At 42.9% G+C, this 18,061-nt stretch overlaps 9 protein-coding genes across 9 annotated transcripts; 4 read left to right on the forward strand and 5 right to left on the reverse strand.

Annotated features, from left to right (window-relative positions):
- Positions 1-196: 196 nt before the first annotated feature.
- PICMEDRAFT_16315 (hypothetical protein) lies at positions 197-3,635 on the forward strand. The gene has a single exon (XM_019161163.1). The coding sequence runs from the start codon at positions 248-250 to the stop codon at positions 3,326-3,328; it is 3,081 nt and encodes a 1,026-aa protein (XP_019017544.1). The 5' UTR covers positions 197-247; the 3' UTR covers positions 3,329-3,635.
- On the reverse strand, positions 3,348-3,884 carry PICMEDRAFT_184950 (hypothetical protein; the record flags this gene model as incomplete). Its single annotated transcript, XM_019162024.1, has 1 exon — positions 3,348-3,884. One exon carries the CDS (start codon positions 3,882-3,884, stop codon positions 3,348-3,350), a length of 537 nt encoding a protein of 178 aa, XP_019018119.1.
- A 153-nt stretch (positions 3,885-4,037) lies between these two features.
- On the reverse strand, positions 4,038-4,771 carry PICMEDRAFT_11431 (hypothetical protein; the record flags this gene model as incomplete). Its single annotated transcript, XM_019159792.1, has 4 exons — positions 4,038-4,221; positions 4,285-4,520; positions 4,589-4,691; positions 4,752-4,771. 4 exons carry the CDS (start codon positions 4,769-4,771, stop codon positions 4,038-4,040), a joined length of 543 nt encoding a protein of 180 aa, XP_019017545.1.
- Positions 4,772-6,870: 2,099 nt separating this feature from the next.
- On the forward strand, positions 6,871-8,470 carry PICMEDRAFT_16320 (hypothetical protein). The gene has a single exon (XM_019161164.1). It carries the CDS (start codon positions 6,911-6,913, stop codon positions 8,258-8,260), a length of 1,350 nt encoding a protein of 449 aa, XP_019017546.1. The 5' UTR covers positions 6,871-6,910; the 3' UTR covers positions 8,261-8,470.
- Positions 8,421-12,687, reverse strand: PICMEDRAFT_16321 (hypothetical protein). Its single transcript, XM_019161165.1, has one exon. The coding sequence runs from the start codon at positions 12,660-12,662 to the stop codon at positions 8,514-8,516; it is 4,149 nt and encodes a 1,382-aa protein (XP_019017547.1). The 5' UTR covers positions 12,663-12,687; the 3' UTR covers positions 8,421-8,513.
- A 96-nt stretch (positions 12,688-12,783) lies between these two features.
- Positions 12,784-14,843, reverse strand: PICMEDRAFT_16324 (hypothetical protein). Its single transcript, XM_019161166.1, has one exon. It carries the CDS (start codon positions 14,835-14,837, stop codon positions 12,939-12,941), a length of 1,899 nt encoding a protein of 632 aa, XP_019017548.1. The 5' UTR covers positions 14,838-14,843; the 3' UTR covers positions 12,784-12,938.
- An 80-nt stretch (positions 14,844-14,923) lies between these two features.
- PICMEDRAFT_16326 (hypothetical protein) lies at positions 14,924-15,823 on the forward strand. Its single transcript, XM_019161167.1, has one exon. The coding sequence runs from the start codon at positions 15,154-15,156 to the stop codon at positions 15,430-15,432; it is 279 nt and encodes a 92-aa protein (XP_019017549.1). The 5' UTR covers positions 14,924-15,153; the 3' UTR covers positions 15,433-15,823.
- On the forward strand, positions 15,586-16,088 carry PICMEDRAFT_16327 (hypothetical protein). The gene has a single exon (XM_019161168.1). The coding sequence runs from the start codon at positions 15,653-15,655 to the stop codon at positions 15,851-15,853; it is 201 nt and encodes a 66-aa protein (XP_019017550.1). The 5' UTR covers positions 15,586-15,652; the 3' UTR covers positions 15,854-16,088.
- Positions 15,996-17,607, reverse strand: PICMEDRAFT_16328 (hypothetical protein). Its single transcript, XM_019161169.1, has one exon. It carries the CDS (start codon positions 17,122-17,124, stop codon positions 16,396-16,398), a length of 729 nt encoding a protein of 242 aa, XP_019017551.1. The 5' UTR covers positions 17,125-17,607; the 3' UTR covers positions 15,996-16,395.
- Positions 17,608-18,061: the final 454 nt, after the last annotated feature.

Genomic DNA, 18,061 nt, shown 5'->3' on the forward strand with positions numbered 1-18,061 from the left:
TCTTTTCCGTCTTCCCGCCTCACCGTTTTCGAGAGGCGCCGCCGTCGCGTCGCCAACGGGCTCGCGGGCTCGTTTCTCGTTTCGCCGCTGCGAGGGGAAGAGTGGGAGGAGGCCGGGGGGGTGGAATGTTGTCGAAGAAGCCAGCACTAGATGAGCAGCAGGAGGGTGTAGAAAGAGGTGGATGGGGTCAAAGGAAGGGGTTTAGGAAGCCATTGACGGTGCTGAGCAAAGCAGGGGAACAAGCGAGATGTTCGGAAGCATGCGACGGACAGAGGACATCCAGACGAGCATCAAAAAGGCATGCACGCCCGAAGACACTGCACCGAAGCGGAAGCACGTTAGAGCTTGTATCGTGTACACGTGGGAGCGGAAGAGCTCCAAGGAGTTCTGGGAGAGCATGAAGGTGCTACCTCTGAAGGAAAACGACGTGGCGTTGTTCAAGGCGTTGACACTCATCCACAAGGTGTTGCAAGAGGGCCACCCGTCGTGCTTAATTGGCGGGTTCAAAAACATGGACTGGATTGCAAGCTTGGGGCACACACAGAGCCCGGACAGACGGTACCAGATCTTGATCCCGGAATACGTGGACTATCTCTTGCAGAAGTTACGGTTTCACCACAACCACCGTGGCTTCAATGGGACGTTTGAGTACGAAGAGTACACGTCATTGCGGTCAGTGTCCGACCCGAACGAGGGGTTCGACGCAGTTTACGATCTGCAGCTCTTGCAGGAAGCGTTGGATCACCTTGGGAGAGACACGTTGGCACCAGCGAAGAAGAACATCTCCGAGGCAATTACAAGTGCGTTGGTGCCGATTGTTTCTGAGACGTATGGTATCTATAAGTTCTTAATTTCAATGCTAAGAGGGCTATACCGAAGCTCTGATTCTGTTGAGGCGTTAGAACCCTTGAGGGCCAAATTTGATGAGCAACACGATAGGTTGTATGACTTCTATGCGCAGTGCACGGCGGTTAGGTATCTATCGACGTTGATAACAATTCCAAAGTTGCCATTTGATGCACCTACGTTGGCAGACGAGCAGAAGAGCGTTTCACCTTTGATAGAGCAAGGAATTGTCCAAACACCGGCTGATTATGCCAATGTGCAAAAAGCGGTTTCATCACAGCCAACAGGGGCGGTTGCGAATGCGCATATGGCAGGACAACAGGCATACGAAGCGCAGCAGCAGCAATTAGAGCAACAGCGGCAGCAGCAGCTGCAACAACAACAGCAGGAGCTGGAACAACAAAGACTGTATTGGGAGGAGCAACAGAAAAGAAATTCGGAAGCGCAGCAGCTAGCGCAACAGCAACTGCTGCTTGATCAAGCGCAGAGGCAGGCTCAGGGCCGAGTTGCAGAATTGGAGAGAGACATTTTGGCGTTGAAAGGCCAGTACGATAGTGACCAGTTGATGCTTAGGAGCTACGACGAAAAGCTCCAGGTATTGGAAACTGAGCTGCGAACAACTTCGGAGACCGCTGGGGAACAGCTGGCTGCTAAGGAACAGCAGTTGACTTTTCTGCAAGAACAAATCGACTACTGGAAAAACAAGTACGAGTCCCTTGCAAAACTCTACTCGCAACTGCGAGCAGAGCATTTAGACCTACTTGCAAAGTCGAAGAAGATCCAGCAGAAGGCGGCGTCTGCTCAAGAGGCGGTGGAGAGACGGGAAAGGATGGAGAGGGAAATGAAGGCAAAAAACGTTGAGCTGGCCGACTTGATCAAGGAAAGAGACAGAGCGAAGCTGGAGCTGGAAAGGGTGAAGACGGGCTCGAAGGGGCAGTTTGAGAGCTTGCAGCTAGCAAAGGACGAGTTGGAGCAAAAGCTGGCGACACTCGAGCGGGCGCAGTCTGCGAACTTGACTGCTGTGTTCAACCAGCACAAGAACGAGGTCGAGCAGTTGCAGCAGAAGCTGGCGCGTTCGTCTCTGGCGGACGGGTCGTCCGGCAAGGAGCTAGAGGTGCTGAGGGAGAAGCTGCAGGAGAAGGACATGGAGCTCGAGATGATGCAGCAGACGATGGACGAGACGATCAAGGGGCTCGTTGCGCAGCAGAAGGAGGCGGGTGGCGAGGGCGGGCATGGGGGGTTGCGGAAGGTGTCGGAGTTGATCGACGCGGTGTTGAAGTCGGGGATCGACCGGATCCAGGACGGGGTTTTCGAGCTGGATTCTGCGATGCAGGCCGGGAACGTGAACTCGTCGCCGGAGTACCTGTCCTCGGTGATCGAAAAGACGTCGGGGTTGGCGACGGAGTTTGCGTCGAGCTTCAACTCGTTCTTGGTGGACGGGGCGGAGGGGGACGCTGGAGCGGTGATTGGGGGCGTGACAAACTTCACGACGTCGATTGGGGACGTGTTGCTTGGGACGAAGGGTCTCGCGCGGTTGGCGAAGGTGGACGAGCTGCAGGAGGACCTGATCGACACGGCGAGAGACGTTGCGGAGATCTCGGAGGTGTACTTGGAGTCGTTGTTCGAGCGGAACCTGGGCGGGCTGGGGCTGGAGGAGAAGACGGAGGCGGTGATCAACGGGAACATCGATGTGCAGGAGATGCTACAGACGCTGACCTCGCTGGTGGAGTCGCTGAGGACGCCGTCGTCGAGGGTGGATTTGGAGAAGGTGAGCGGGGAGTTGAGCGAGGTTGTGGATAAGGAGATGGCGCATGCGTCGAGGGTGATCGATGAGGCATCGTCGCATCTGATTTCGTTGTTGGAGCATCCGTCGATGTCGTCGGTGGACGTGGAGGTGAGCAAATCGATTCTGGCGGCAGCGTCTGCGATCATTACGGCGATCAAGTACTTGATCGAGGCGTCGATAGAGGCGCAGCAGGAGATCGTGAACAACGGGCGGGGCTCGAGCTCGAGAACGTCGTTCTATAAGAAGAACAACAAATGGACGGAGGGCCTCATCTCGGCGGCGAAATCGATTGCGTCGACGACGAACACACTGATCGGGATTGCGGATGGCGTGCTACAGAACAAACATAGCGATGAGGAATTGATTGTTGCGTCGAGAGAAGTTGCTGCATCGACGGCGCAGTTGGTTTCTGCTGCGAGAGTGAAGTCTCAATTCATGTCGAAGACGCAGGATAAGTTGGAAGAAGCTTCGAAGAAGGTGAATTTGGCTTGTAAACAATTGGTGATCCAAGTCAACCAGCTGATTTCCAGCAAGAACGAATTGGATGAAGTGGATTACAGTAAGCTTTCTATCCATGAGACGAAAACAGCTGAAATGGAACAACAAGTTGAAATTCTAAAACTTGAAAACGCGTTGAATTCGGCTAGAAAAAGATTGGGTGAAATTAGAAAATTCAGTTACAGAGATGACGAATAGTTTATGGGATATAGAAGTTCTATAGATTATATACGTCTTCAACGATAAGATGTGATATTTTTGTGCATTGCGTAAGAGATTCTTCTGGAGGCGTTTGAACTTTGATGGCAGATTTATAAGTGTCAAACCATTTTACAAAAGATAATTTGGTATCTGACGCTTTGTATTCTTCGGAGTAGCCATGCCAAGTATGTTGTATTGATTTATCACTTTTCCAAAAGGTTGCTAATTCCTTAGAAAGATTTTCTTGATCTTTGTATGTTTTTCCAAATTTAGAATAATATATTCGAAAAGCAGTAAAACCGTTAACTATAGTCTTTCTTTCAAGCTCCTTCTTTTTTCTGACGTTCGTCACGGAATTTTTATTTAGTAAATTATTTGTGGCATACTTGTCAAGAAATTTCTTTAAACTCGAAGGCATGTGGTAAGTTGGGGTCGGTTTACCAATGAAGATTTCGGTCTTTTTGGAAATTTTGCCTGTACCATTAGTAGGCCGTTGCTTGTTGACTCTCATACGTTTACATTCAACTTTTTTTTTTCTCTCACTTCTTGTCATTTATGTTATATAATACAATAATACATCTCATGCTTTTACATAAAACAAACAGATCGGTGGCACAAGAGCTTTCAAGACACCGTCAGCTATTTATTGCAAATGGATAGAGCTTGGTGGGCGAAATCTGAAACAAGGTGCGCGGCAATAAAAGAACTAGGTGTGCGGGCTATTAGTACTCAAAATTTGGAAAACTCTAGGGGAAATATAGTCCTCTTTCTTCTTTCTTCTTTTGTTAGAAGCCCAGTTCTTAATTTGGCTTTCTCGAAGATGAGTTTTAGACATTAGGTACGATATATCATCCTTACTTAGGTAGGGACTATCGATGTTGTCGGCATACCTATATACGTTATGTGTTAGTAATCAGTAACAATCGAAAAAGAAGGGAGCGAACACAACCTACCACTCATTTAGAATTACTACAGTTTCTTTTGGTAATCTCTTCCCGTGATTCGGCTCTGATTGAGTACTAAGTGTGTGGGGTATAATTTTGTCCTCAAAATCAATACGAGTACGTGTTTTAAGATTGTATCTTAAATTGAGAATCTTACTTATTGATTCTGAAATCTGATTAATCATAGAGAGTATCAAGCTACTTTGTTCATCAATAGAGTTTTCCTCTAAAATCTCTTTTATTTTCTATTATTGGATGAATGTTAGTACTAGAACTAGGTGTGCGGGGTATTAAAAAATGACGTGAAACATACGATCATATCATTGATGAGCCCATCGGCATAAAACTCTCGGTCAACAGGTGTCTGTGAGAGTGTCTTTAAAATATCCTTCAGATGTATATAAATATCCGTCAATCTGCTTAAAGGTTAGTACACTTTCCTTGTAATGAAGAAGTAATCAACAACTAGTACGTACTCCTCTTGGTGCATTGGCATTTGTATTCCGAGATGAAATCGCAAAAGAAACAAAATAGAAAGAAGTTGATAAGAACTAGCCGAGTAGTAAATCTCAAATTCAAAATATCTCGCGTTGATGCAACTTGAAACATTCCGCAGGGGAATTTTATATATCAGTTATCTGTAATTTATAAACCTTAGTGGGGGGGGGCTAGGTGCGTGGGTTATTGGCTAGGTGCGTGGGTTATTGGCTAGGTGCGTGGGTTAGGAGTTATAGAACTGGGTGTGCGGGGTATAATAGATTGACCATTCTTTTTTGATGAATGGTTAAGCAGTGCTAGCCCATCTGATAGGAGTATATAGCCCCGTGTAGAATATATACCTCAACTATCCACTACTCATCCGACTTCGCCATCTCTTTTCTTTTTTACTACCCATTTTCCCCTTTGCCCTACTTCCTTCTATTTTTAAAGCCCTGGTTTGAACCTCTACTCTGCAAACAAACGCATTTTTGTAATTTTACGCTGATCCAATTCATATGAAAAGAGCATCCCTTCGGAATGCTCTTTTCAAGCTTTATTTCTATTACAACTTCATTTTCTAAATCTAAAAAAGATCAAAGATATAAAAGAAAATGAATACCACTTATTTTTTAATTTTTTCCACAAAATGTGACGAGTAAAATTCGTTATTTCACAATCCTTTTTTGTATAATTCCATCACTTCTTCTCCGTAACATACTTATAATGATTACGTAGATTCCATATATACAATTTGTGGATCATCAATCATTACAGAACTTTTACAATGAATACAAACAAAAACAACTTTTTATCACTTTTTCCAAAAATCGTTTCTATTGTCTTGAAAAAAATATCTTGCTCCCTCGACCGATAGAAATTTGATTCTTATCCTCTGACAATAAAAAATTATAATTATCATCTGCAGGAACATTTTCTTTTCATTGTTTTCGTCCTTCATCTGTCTTCTTTATCAACAAGATTCTCTATCAATACAGATAATGTCTGAACTTCTACTCTTCAACTAACTAGGGGTAGGGGTAATTAACAAAAAAGTAAAACGTAATTAAAAGCCTTTACTCCTACCTAAAATGTATCTAACAACCTTTACAAATTAAAAACATCACACCGTAACACTACCTCCAATACACCTTAACTGAAAATTAAGAGCCTAACCAGATGCATCACTAACCCCAATACATATTTTGGGAATAAGTTCAGTAAACTTTTTAAATTAAATGTTTACACTCAACGATCCACCAATTCCTGCATACCCAACCTAACCAGCTAAACCTAACATACGTTCTTCAGTTGATTCAAAACCTACCATTTTATACTCTACATTATTCAAATACAACTCCACAAACACAAAACCTTTAATTGAAAATCAGCCCCATAAACAAAACTAAATGATACGAACTTTCTTCTTCTTAAAGACAACATCGCATTCAAAATATTAAACCAGTTAAAATAAACCTAAACATTAATATTTTAAGCAAACCATCAACAGGTCCTTAACCAAACCCCGACAAAACCATAACATTTCAATCTTGAAAAACAAGTAAAATACAAAATACAAAATTCTATATCCTACTATAAATATTTATCTAACTCTACAACAAAACCAGTGACATGACTTTCATAAAATTAAACATCAACCTTTCACTTCTCACCTCTAGAAAACTACGCAAAACCAAATAAAAACCTCAAAACTACTACAATTGTATTATGCCTAAAACCTATACTAACGTGTAACAAAATCTTGATTACACGGAACATTAACATTATCAAAAATTCATAAACGCTTCCAACATAGACAAACTCCCTATTTAAACTAATTGTAAATTATTTTTTTACATAAGTATTTAACAATATACTACTTTCCATCCACAAACCTAAAAAACATACCACACAATAACTAACAGTTTAACCGTTAACTTACCAAGAAGAAGATTCAAGACACCAAATAAACGTCTAACCAAAAAACATTAACATATTAAATATTTCATAAAAAGAAAAGCGCAAGACTCTTCATCGCTCCCTTCCCCAAAAAGGAAATCTCTTCTTTTAAGTGGTTACCGATAAACCAACTTCAAGCAACCAACCGTAAACAAATCACCCGACACGAACTCAACCTCACAACCTAGCACATAAAGCAATGAGTGTGCTCAGCTCACTTCTAAATATCTTTGCACTAATTATTCAACTCCCATTACTGCTCTTCCACAAACTTGGTATTGAACAATACCTGTCAACTTTCCATCCAATTTTCAACAAGCCCGACAACATTTCAACTTCTTCGAGCTTCAGTTTCTACTCAAATAGTAACCCCTCATCCACTTCTGTTATAAATGACGAAACAGATCCCCTAGAAAAGCTTCAACAAAAAATAATAACCGCAATAGATATTGTTGACATCGTACATGCCCATGGTTACAAAGTACATGAACACATTGTACAAACCAAAGATGGTTACCTCCTTTCCATTCATAGAATCCTTCCACCATCGGGAGATATACCTCAAAGTTCCAAAATAGTTTACATGCATCACGGTTTGCTAACCAACAGTGAGCTATTTCTACTTGGAGAAAACACTAATAGATGTTTACCGTTTCTATTGGTTAACTTAGGATATGACGTTTGGTTAGGAAATAATAGAGGAAATAAATATTCTAGAAAGCACCTTATACTCTCTTCAACTGATGAAAAGTTTTGGGATTATTCTTTAGACGAGTTTGCAATGTTTGACATTCCAAACACAATAGACTACATCCTACAAATAACAAAACAACAAAACCTGACCTACATAGGCTTCAGTCAAGGTTCAGCACAATGTTTGGCAGCACTTTCACTTAATCATGATCTTAACGAAAAAATAAACCTTTTCATAGGCCTTTCCCCAGCTATGATACCGCATGGATTGAATAACCCAATCTGTTCATTCCTAGTCAGTTCAGCCCCTGCCCTAATGTATAGAATTTTTGGAAAAAGGGCTATTCTACCTTCAGTTGTTTTCTGGCAAAAATTAATGGGTCCAAAATTCTATCAAGAGGTTGTTGATAAATCTTTAGTTTTCTTGTTCAATTGGAAATCTGGAAATATTCACCCTTCTCAGAAAAAGGTAGGATATCCACATATGTTTTCACCGTCTTCAGTGAAATCTGTTGTACACTGGTTTCAAATAATTGACAGCAAAAGATTTCAAATGTTTGACGAAGGTGGTGCTTCAGGCTCAAAATTGGTTTACCTGAGTGGTGCAAGTACAAAAACTAACAGAGTAGCGTCATTTCCAACCCAAACAATAACAACACCGTGCTACTTAATCTACGGAGAATCTGACATGCTAATAGATATAGAAAAAACTGTACAAAATTTAAGCTGCGATGTAGAAACTCTTGGCTTGAAAGGTTATGAACACATGGATACTCTTTGGTCAACCAATGTTGAAGAGGCTGTATTCAACAAAATCATAAACAAATTAAAACAGATAGATACCAAAACAGCATAAAAGAATCTTTTATTTTTCAAAAGAATACCTCCTATCAGTATTGCATGTAACACATATTTTTCAAAAAAAACCAATTACCCGTGTTTCTAAAATTCTGCATATTCCTGCTATTTTTTAAAAACTCTTTACTATTACTTCTTAAACTGAGAAAGAAATAGTTTGTTTTCCTTTATATAAAACTATTGTAAACTAACTTTAATCTATACAAACCCTATTTAGTTCTTCGCATTACAAATAACCTTATAAGCTTGGTTTAGGAAATATAATTCTTTTTGAAATTGAAATTTATAATATATTTGTCAACAGGAACCTCAAAGTTACTGTAATATTGATCCACAATAGAAGAAAGCTTACTAAATGTTGATATGTAAAGCTGACACAAAGCAAACATGCAGTTGTTATAAAGCTCTTTCTCTATTTGTTCTCCAATCGCAATGCTAAACTCACTTTCTCTATTATCGCCAATAAAGTAGCAACGCCCTTTGAGCACAGACTTCAAGCCCTTTGCAAGACTCGAAATTTCTTCTTTAAAGCTATCGCCTTTGAATGCAACCATCAAGCTTTTTATATTCTCTACCGAATATGTTGAAAACGTTGAAGGGTTTCCATTATTGCTCAACAAATTTTCAAGGTCTTCAACTAGGCGTATTATATTCCCAATTTTAAACCTTCTACCAAAACACTCTGAAAAAGTACGTAACTCTCTATCCCTTAGATCATCAATTGACCTACTAAGATCTTTAGGAAACTCAAGTAAGCTTTTGCTTTCCTCAAACATCCATTTATAGTTAATCCACAATGTTAGATGTTTTTCAAATGACGCATCTGCATCTATATCGTGCTCTTCGCTGTTCGAATCTTGTAAAATTACTTCAAACTTCATAGATTCAACACCTTTGTTCAACGCTGACATTATTATATCCCATATCATATAATAATTACCATAAACTTTCTGATCTGTCCCAAAAACAACCAAGTTAACCAAATCAAGAGAATCCACAATAGCGTGAATTCTACCGAAAAATACTGGATAAGCCTTGACAAAGTTCATAACCTGACACCTTACCTTCGATGACAGTATCTCTTGTGATTGCTGATCAATTTCTTTAACCCATATAGAATTAACCTTAGTTTCAAGTTTGGTAAAATTACCATACAAATATTCATGACTAGTAGGAGCTAGAGATTGTGAAGAGCTCTTTAGCAAACATAATATTCCCGGTGTTAGAAGAATATTACCTTTTGATACCGACAAGAGTATTTTTAACAATGATCCGAAAGTTGAGTCAAACAACTGTCTCATTATGTCAAATATGTAATCACCAATTTCCCTATCAGACTCAATTGTTCCATTCAAAAAATCAGACGTTGCAACAAATTCCTGACACCTTTTCTCGAGGGGTAATTTCACAACATTCTCAAACGACATATCAGGAGAAGAGCTCAGTGCAAACAGCTTTTTCATCATCTCTTGTTCAGCACCCATGACTCTTGTTGCTTGTGAAAAATAAATATTGATGAGTTTAATAATCTCATTATCCCCTGACAATTTTTTTTCATTGTTCGATTGATTCATAACAAACATGTTTCCACCACGGCTAGACCCAAAGTCTTTTTTGCTCTTTGAGCTTATGTACATTTTGTCAATGAGATTTGCAGGGTCTGAACTGAATGAAAACTGCTGAACATCCAACAAACTCACATTTTGCTCCAACTTTTTCATCAAAACACTAGCTAAATTTTCAAAGAAAGGTTTCATGGCTGCCACGTAACTATCAATAATATCATAATAGTCGCTGATTGAAACAGACTTGACAAAAGCTATCAAACCTTCAACTGTAAGTAGATAGGTCATTTTATCAAAAAATATTGTATTCAAGAAGTTATCAAAATTATCGGGACTCACATTTTCCAGCTTTGAAGATAGACTCAAAGACACTGATTCAAATATCCTTCCGGCTTGTTTTTTAAACCTAGCAACAAAAGTATCTCTAACATTTTCATAACTTCTCTTTTTCTCCTGTAAAGCTTTCATTTTAGATATTCCATGGTCGACATTCAGTTTTTCTTGACTCCCACTTACCTTCAAAAGAGCATAATATAGCTCATTTAATATTTTTTCTAACTCCGAATTCTGATATCCTAATGTGATCTTTGTTCCTAAGAGCATTTGTAATTTACTATCTGAGATTTCAACGGAATGCACAATCTCATTGAGCTCATTCATCAACAGCTTCTCGTTCGTTGCTTCAACCTGAAGCCCTTGACCCTGTTCTTCAATAAAATCCACGTCTTCCTTGAATGTTGACAACTGTACTCCAAACAAAGCTAAAATAGGGTCAATATGATCACAATTTTGGAATGCAGTGAATATAGACTGTTTCAATGCAGAAGATACGCCTGTCACTTTTATCAGCGTTTCAATTTTATCATATTGCAACTTATCCAGCTCTTTCAATAACTTCTTTTGTAACGAGGCTGAGTCGTCCTCAATAGGATCATAGCCTATCTCTTCTAAAATCTCTAACAAATCATTGTTATCCGGAGTAGAATCTGAAACTCGAGAAAAAGCTCTTGATCTAGCGTGGTGCCTATTTCCTTCACCAAAAGACTTATCAATCTCATTTTCCATCGACTCCAAATGATTTACCGGAGTCAAGAGCTTGTTCAACTCTGAGTCAATAGACAAATTTGACACATTTTCATGATTTGTTACTCCCGAAATTTCATCCAAAGTTGTAGTGATGACAGGAGCTCCCAGTTTCCCAATTGGCTGTGTAGCAACTGCAGATCTAGCTCTCGGCTTCGAAAGGTTGAGTGGGGCAGTTTGCGCTTCTTCTTCCCCGTTACTCGTGTAGCCATCAATGTAATTATCAATTCCAAGACTGATATCACTCTCTACAGATGCATTAATATTTTGAAATCTGTGTTCGTCACCAATTTCAAAGCTCATTTGGCTCGGTTCATTTGAAAGCATACCAGAAGGAGGCCCCCTTTTAACTATCTCACTTAAACCGTTATTTTGCAACCTTTGCTGATTCTCATAACCCGTTTTCTTCACCTTTGTTGCAGCTTCCGCAAGTTGCACTTGATTTGTTCTCTCTTTTTCTCTTCTCTCTTCCTCTAGGTTCTGTGCTTTTTGCTGTTTCATTCTTAAAACCTCTTCCTGTCTCCGAATTTCTTGTTGTTTAGCTCTCTCTACCTCCTCTTGCTGTCTACTCCTTTCCTGCTCTTCTGCTAGTCTGTCCTTCTCGACTTGTTCCTTTCTAGCCCTTTCAAGTTCTTCCTCTTGTTGAGCTTTCTCTGATTCTTCTCTTTTTCTCCTCTCCAATTCCTTCTGCTTGCGTCTTTCCAGTTCTTGCTGTCTCCGTTTCTCAAGCTCTTGTTTCCTTTTTTGTTCTATTACAAGTTGTTTCTGGTGTTCCTGTTCTTCTGCTTGTCTTCTTGCCTCAATTAAACGCTTTTCTTCTTGCTGCTTTCTCGCTAGTTGTTCCTTCTGCTTCTGTTCTTCATACATTTTTCTTTCCTGCTCTAGTTTATACCTGTTGTCAAGATCGGGACTTCTAGAAGATGCAGACAAGGGTAAGGTAGTGGCACTGGCGCCTCTTACAGCAGCTGCCATAGACGAGTTAGCAGAGTTTGTATTGCCTAGGTTTTTTTTCAATGAGGTCAAGTCTTGAGAATTGGATTTACTAGGTGATCTTTGAGAGTTGGCAAATGTGCTGGGCGAATTTCCCTTGGGTGAGAGAACTGGTGTTCTACTTAATATCTGGGGCTTTGGAGTTTTATTCTGAGATGGAACGCTACTGGATCCCCCATGATAAGAATCGTACAAATTCTCCAAGTGGAAATAATCAACAGAACAATTGATCAATTGTGGTAAATTTCCCTGAGTGTACCTAATATAATTGTCAACTAAAGTACTACACCACACTCTTCTCTCCTTTGGTGTGTGGACTTCCCAGTAATATTTCTTCCCCATCTGACATACAAAGCCGGTTGGAACTTGATCGTCAAGTTCGAGAGAAATCAATTCATCAAAATCCCATGACCTTCCAATCTGAATCATTCCAGAGGATGATTCCTTGGCTTTATGCAGTCTCATTCTCCCTGAGGTTTTAACGGAAAGAAGCAAAAATCGGTTCTTCTTGTTTGATTGTGGACTGTTTGCAGGAGGTCTTGAACTTTGAGATTTTGCATCTTCAATAATTCTCACATGGGCGAGATAGTTTTCCACCTTGCTATTGGTTGAATCAACTTCCAAGAACAACGAATCGTGAATTTTCTTCATGTCTATCTCATATTGTTTGGCAAGATCCATTGAGTTCATTGGGCGATGCCCGGGCTGGAACGAACCCATTGTGCGTTGGGTGTTTGTCGCTGGAGACATGGAATGCGACATTTTTGTGCTTCACTGCCACTCAATTGATAACCTTTGGTTAGCTAGAACTCGAAATGACTTTTTACAAACAAGCACTTTTCTTCAACGCTAACGACATTAGCATATACAAACAAATCGGTCCAGCTCACTGCGGAACAGCTCGCCGAGAGCCGGTAAACACAAAACATTAGAAAGAGCGAATAATTTTATTATTTCATACAAGCTTAGTATTCAACCCAACTACTGATCTATTTACCCCTGTCTGTCACGATGGGGGATGCGGCTAGGAGGAGCATCCTAGGCGACGACCTCTGATTCCTCTGACACCTCCGCTTTGATGTCAATTTGGTCGTCTGGGATTAGAAGAGATTCTTCCTCTTTTAACTTAGCCTCGGCTTTCGCTGCTTCGAGTTTCTTGAGAGAGAGTTGCACACGCTCGTTAGCGTCTGTGATTCTGTACCTTCCGAACTCCTCGTCCAACACCTGAAGCTCTAAACCTGAGTGTAGAATCTGCTCAAAGTCCTTGTGTTTGATTTCCCATTCGATCTTGTCTCCACAGAGCCAGGTTATCGCTTGGTCACAATATCCTAACAGTTCGACGTCAAACTCACAGTGATTTATTGGATCTCGGTTTATCAAGATCTGAGGTACCTCGTTGGGGACCCTGTTGACTATCTCGCTCACTGGTGCAACTTTCAAGGAGGTTCCGATGCAAATCAACAAGTCGCATTTCCTGACGTCTTCTTTAATTGTATTGTGATATCTGTCAGGCAAGTTCTCGCCAAAAAATGTGATATCTGGTTTCATGACCCCAAAAGATTCGATGTCGTTGTACCTCGAAGAAAATCCGCCTTCGTCTTCTAGTTTTTCAAACTTTCTTTGCATGTTTTTCCTTTCATTTTCACAAAATGGACAATAAGCTATCTTCTTGGATCTTAGGTTTGGATACAGAGTCTCACCAGGTATTTTGTACTTACAGGTGACACAACTTGCAGTTGCAAAGGAGCCATGGCATTGTACCAGCTTTTCTGGGGTAACTCCAGCGTTGGCCTCGAGGTTATCGATGTTTTGGGTATAGTTTCTTAATAGTTTCCCCTTGTCCTGCAACAATTTGATGAAACCATGTAGAGGCGTAAATGAATGTTCCGGTGGTAGGATCATGTATGCTATTGAGTAGAATACAGAAGGATCTCTTCTGAACAGTTCAAGACTGAAGACATCCTGGGGATCGTCTAGTCCCAAGTTCTTCATCTTCGAATAAAAACCTTGCGACGACCTGAAGTCGGGTATTCCTAAAGACGTGGAGATGCCGGCGCCCGTTAAAACAAGCACGTTTTCTGCTTTGTTTAGGGCATCGCACACGTTCTGGATAGTGTAAAAGTCTTGTAGACGGGTTCTCGACTTCAGCACTCGGTTGATGGCTTCTCGAAGGAAAAAAATAGCCGAGTGCAGTGGGTTTGATGACGATGCATATATTCTGTTCAGCCTTTTTGGCTCGAAGCCCAGGAGCCTGGTGAGCGTGATGATGTCTTCAGGAGTGGGGCCAGACGGGAGGAACAGGTCTAGAAAGGCAACGTGACCTTCGCTTTTGAGATACTTCCGTACCTGAGAGCACGTCTTTTTCGTCACCTTGATCTGTCCAAGCGGCGGGAGCTCGATGTCTGGATCGTACAAGTCGAACCCGAGCTCATCTTCGGCAGAGGTGGACTCTTCGAACTGAAACTCGCTGATATCGCTCTCGTTCCCCTCGGACTCATAGTCCGAGGAATCATTTTCGTACTCCTGGTCTGCCGGAACACTTTCTTTGCCGCCGCCGCTGCTGCCGCTCTTGCCGTTCTCCTCCTCATCGTCCTCTGAACCAGACGCCGAACTCGAGCTGTCAATCACTTCTAGCTTCACTCTTTCACCCTCGGCGTTCTCGAACTCCAGTACTGCATTCTCATCCACATCACTTGGAAAGACCGTGTTTGTGGCGTCGCCCACGGAGATGCCTTCCTCCGGGTTTAGTGATGTATGTTGCCGTTTGGCGCCCTGTCGTTCCGCACTGGACCTCTTCTCTGACGTCGGTGTTGCACTTCCACTGGAACTGCTCTCTACGACGTTTCTCTCGGAGCTTGAGCCGGGACTCTCGAGCTCTCTTTTCAGCGCCCGTCCATTCTCGGGATCTTCCATTTTCTCCTGCAGCACGGCCTCCATCGCTGTGACGTTGCTTGCTTGCTGTCTCTTAATACACTTCTCCACGAGCAACGACATGAACTACCAAGCCATCTACGTGCCTCTAGATAGATGCCCAACGCAGGCAAAACCCGGAACCTGGGCCGATCGACTTGAACATTAATTACGTAATCATTTGGTACGCACTTCCGTTCTATTTTTTCACTCGTCGACAGGTGAAAAAAGGACGAAGAGAGACTACAGAAAGCCCAGAACAGCATAGGACGGAACGCTGGATGCAAGCAAAGGGGTTGGTCCGGGATACTCAACGAACGTTACGACTGCCAGTCACAGCACGATGCCAGCAAAACACAGACCCGCCGTGCCACCTCTTCCAAGACTCAGGGTGAAGAACCAGGTCGCCAAGCAGCAGGCGAACCCATGCTTGGTGATAATGTCGCAAATGTTGAACTGCTGGGCATCCAACGGGGAGGGGAACGTGGCGTGCAAGAACCTCGAGCAGGAATTGAAGGGCTGCATGGCCAAGGGGGTTAAGGTACCTCCGCCTGCAAAGCCAACGCTCAACTACCACGCCGCCAGACTTTTGCCAAAGATCCACAAGCAGGAGAAGAAATGAGTGGGGGGCTTTGCGCTGCCTCTGTTTTTCTTTCCAACTACACTTGCCGCTGTGTGTCTTCCAGATGCGTATCCAGGCCCGGCAAACTTCTCCCGAACGCACACACTCAGAAGCAAGCAAATACTCTATTCTGACATAGGCATGGAAAACCCGTACAGAGCGAAACACATACCTTCGCTGCGGACATCATGAAGCGGTTGGATATGGGTATCAAACAACCATGCCTGTAATGCACACCTCATACTGTCTCCATTTTTTACCTCTTCCCGCTCGCAGGTATGGCTATTTCCCCCGTGCTGGCGTGTACATGCTTTTTCTCTCTAATTCTTCTTCCTTGTATATAACAAACACCCCAAGTATATCCACTTACGAACAGATAAATAAATACGCTTTGCGAGAGACATTGATCGTCATTTCCTAAAGATTGTCCCTCTTCATTTCCGGCATTTCTTTCAACAGCGGGAGCAACAAAACGACAGAAGCGCCGTTTGGCGCGCTGCTGGGAAACAACGGATCCTATGGAGTACGTGAAGGAGAAAGGCGGAGGGAAGGAGAATTTGAATACGATAGATGTATGGGATTATATTAAAAGTTGTCTAACCAAATTTATTTATATAGATTTTATGGAAGTTGTATTAAATTAGTGATAGTAGGAGTTGTTAGGTATCAATAACACACAGAAAACAAGAAAAAAAACGATTAAAAATTAAAAGGAAATTAAATTAATTAATGATTAAGAAATAAAAGCATGAAATCATAAAGTCATAATTTTGGCAGAGATGTGTAAGATATACACTATAGTGGTGTGAAATATTATTAATGATATATGATTGATTTTCTTCTGAGGGGTTTTTTATTCTTATCTTATATCTTTTTTTTATTTTTTTTCTTTTAACAAACGGAATGAAGGTGTGCAGTATTCAATGATAAGAGGGTGAAAGAAATTTAGCGACTGGTTCACATTTAGATGACGGCAATCTTGTCTTCGTCATCTGGTTCCTTGTGGCCAGCTGGCATTCTCAACCATGATGGTTCGTTGATTGGCAAGTATGAAGAAGCAGTGGTTTGCATACCATCGTAGAAGGCGTAGAAAGCACAGATGGAGGTAATGAAGCAGAAGATACCGGAGACGACTCTGACGGCAGAGTGGTTACCGGATTCGGCAATGGTCAACAACAACATGAAGAACCACTTGCAGAAGGTCAAGGCAAATAATGGGATGGTGGACTTGAAGGTGGACAAGAACAAGAGGAAGTCGAAAACGACCCAGCCGGAGAGGAACAAGACGATGGCGGAGGTGTAGTTTGCGGTGGTTGGGTAGGACGAGATGACACCAAACAAGTCGGAGGCGGCAGCACCGTAGGACATGATGAAACCACCGTAGCAGAGCAAGAGGGTGGAGCCGAATAAGTTGTCGTCGACAATGGCCCAGATACCCATGATGATTTGAATCAAACCGTTACCGAAGAAGAACATACCGGTCAAGATGGCTGGGGATTCGACCTTTCTTGCGTGACAGAGGACCAAACCCAAGACAAAGAGGGAGACGGCGATGAAAGCCAAACCAACGGAGCAGGACGAAGGGTATGGTCTCCATTCGTTGGATCTCTTGTACCAGGAGTTTCTCAAAAGACCGGTTCTTGGTGGCAAGACGGTGTACACGTATTTCTTTTCAAAGACTTGCTCGGACATTGCGGTGTGGCGTTCTTTTTGTGACTGTGAGTAGAGGATAAACTATCTCTTGATAGGGGAAGAGAAGGGAAGGCAGAGGAGAGGAAAGGAGAAGCACCACACAAGCAGGGCCAGGGGAGACAGACAGTAGGAAGGCGACCGAATCTGTTTTTATAGCCAAACGGAACGGGGGGGAAAGTGGGAGCATGGCATGGGGGCGACCATGGCCGTGGCCGTGGCATGTGTCTGCCGTCAGGCACTAGCACGGAGCGGAGCACTGTTTCTGTGCAGAGCCAAGGCCGTGACCGAAAGGAGAAAAAGAACGCAACATGCCGAGCCGGTATGGAACAAAGAGGAAGCGACAGCAGAATTGGGCACAATCGGGCACAAATGGTGATGATTGCTGCTCCAGAGTCCGGATGCAATATGGTGTCAGAATCCGGCAAATCGTCAACACAGGGCGCTTTACAGTTAAGTAATTGGGCAAACGGCGCCAGCCGCCGCCGCCGCCGCCGCTGATCTGGCTTTACCGGGCTGTCTGCTGCGCTTGCGTGCCACGTCTGTTTCCATCTGTCCTTGCCATTGCATCCATGTCTACGTGCTGCTGGCTCTCTACGTGCTGGTCGTCCCGTCCGTCCCGTCGTTACCAAACCAGTGCCAGCAACAGCGCCGGCGGTGGTGGGAGACGGTTCTCTTGTGGAGGGCATCGTGCGCTAACCGAGCCATTATCCCAGCCGAACAATGCGTTGCCCTTTTTCCTTCCGACAGGAGGCCGGAAACAACGGAAACCCTGGCGGCGTGGCAGCCCGCACACACGCGCTGTGCGCCGCCAGCCGTCATCCAACGGGTCTGTCTGACGGCGCCCCTTGCCGGCTGCCGTTTGCGGACATATAATGGCGTGCAGCGCGACACAGCGCAGCGAGACAGCAAAATATGTCTCAGCAGCGCAGCGGGGCGC

This window comes from Pichia membranifaciens (genome assembly GCF_001661235.1).
Source record: "Pichia membranifaciens NRRL Y-2026 unplaced genomic scaffold PICMEscaffold_3, whole genome shotgun sequence".
Lineage (NCBI taxonomy): Eukaryota > Fungi > Ascomycota > Pichiomycetes > Pichiales > Pichiaceae > Pichia > Pichia membranifaciens.

Coding starts and splice junctions, on each gene's coding strand:
- PICMEDRAFT_16315 (XM_019161163.1), top strand. CDS start 248: ATGTTCGGAAGCATGCGACGGACAGAGGACATCCAGACGAGCATCAAA.
- PICMEDRAFT_16320 (XM_019161164.1), top strand. CDS start 6,911: ATGAGTGTGCTCAGCTCACTTCTAAATATCTTTGCACTAATTATTCAA.
- PICMEDRAFT_16321 (XM_019161165.1), bottom strand. CDS start 12,662: ATGTCGCATTCCATGTCTCCAGCGACAAACACCCAACGCACAATGGGT.
- PICMEDRAFT_16324 (XM_019161166.1), bottom strand. CDS start 14,837: ATGGAGGCCGTGCTGCAGGAGAAAATGGAAGATCCCGAGAATGGACGG.
- PICMEDRAFT_16326 (XM_019161167.1), top strand. CDS start 15,154: ATGCCAGCAAAACACAGACCCGCCGTGCCACCTCTTCCAAGACTCAGG.
- PICMEDRAFT_16327 (XM_019161168.1), top strand. CDS start 15,653: ATGCCTGTAATGCACACCTCATACTGTCTCCATTTTTTACCTCTTCCC.
- PICMEDRAFT_16328 (XM_019161169.1), bottom strand. CDS start 17,124: ATGTCCGAGCAAGTCTTTGAAAAGAAATACGTGTACACCGTCTTGCCA.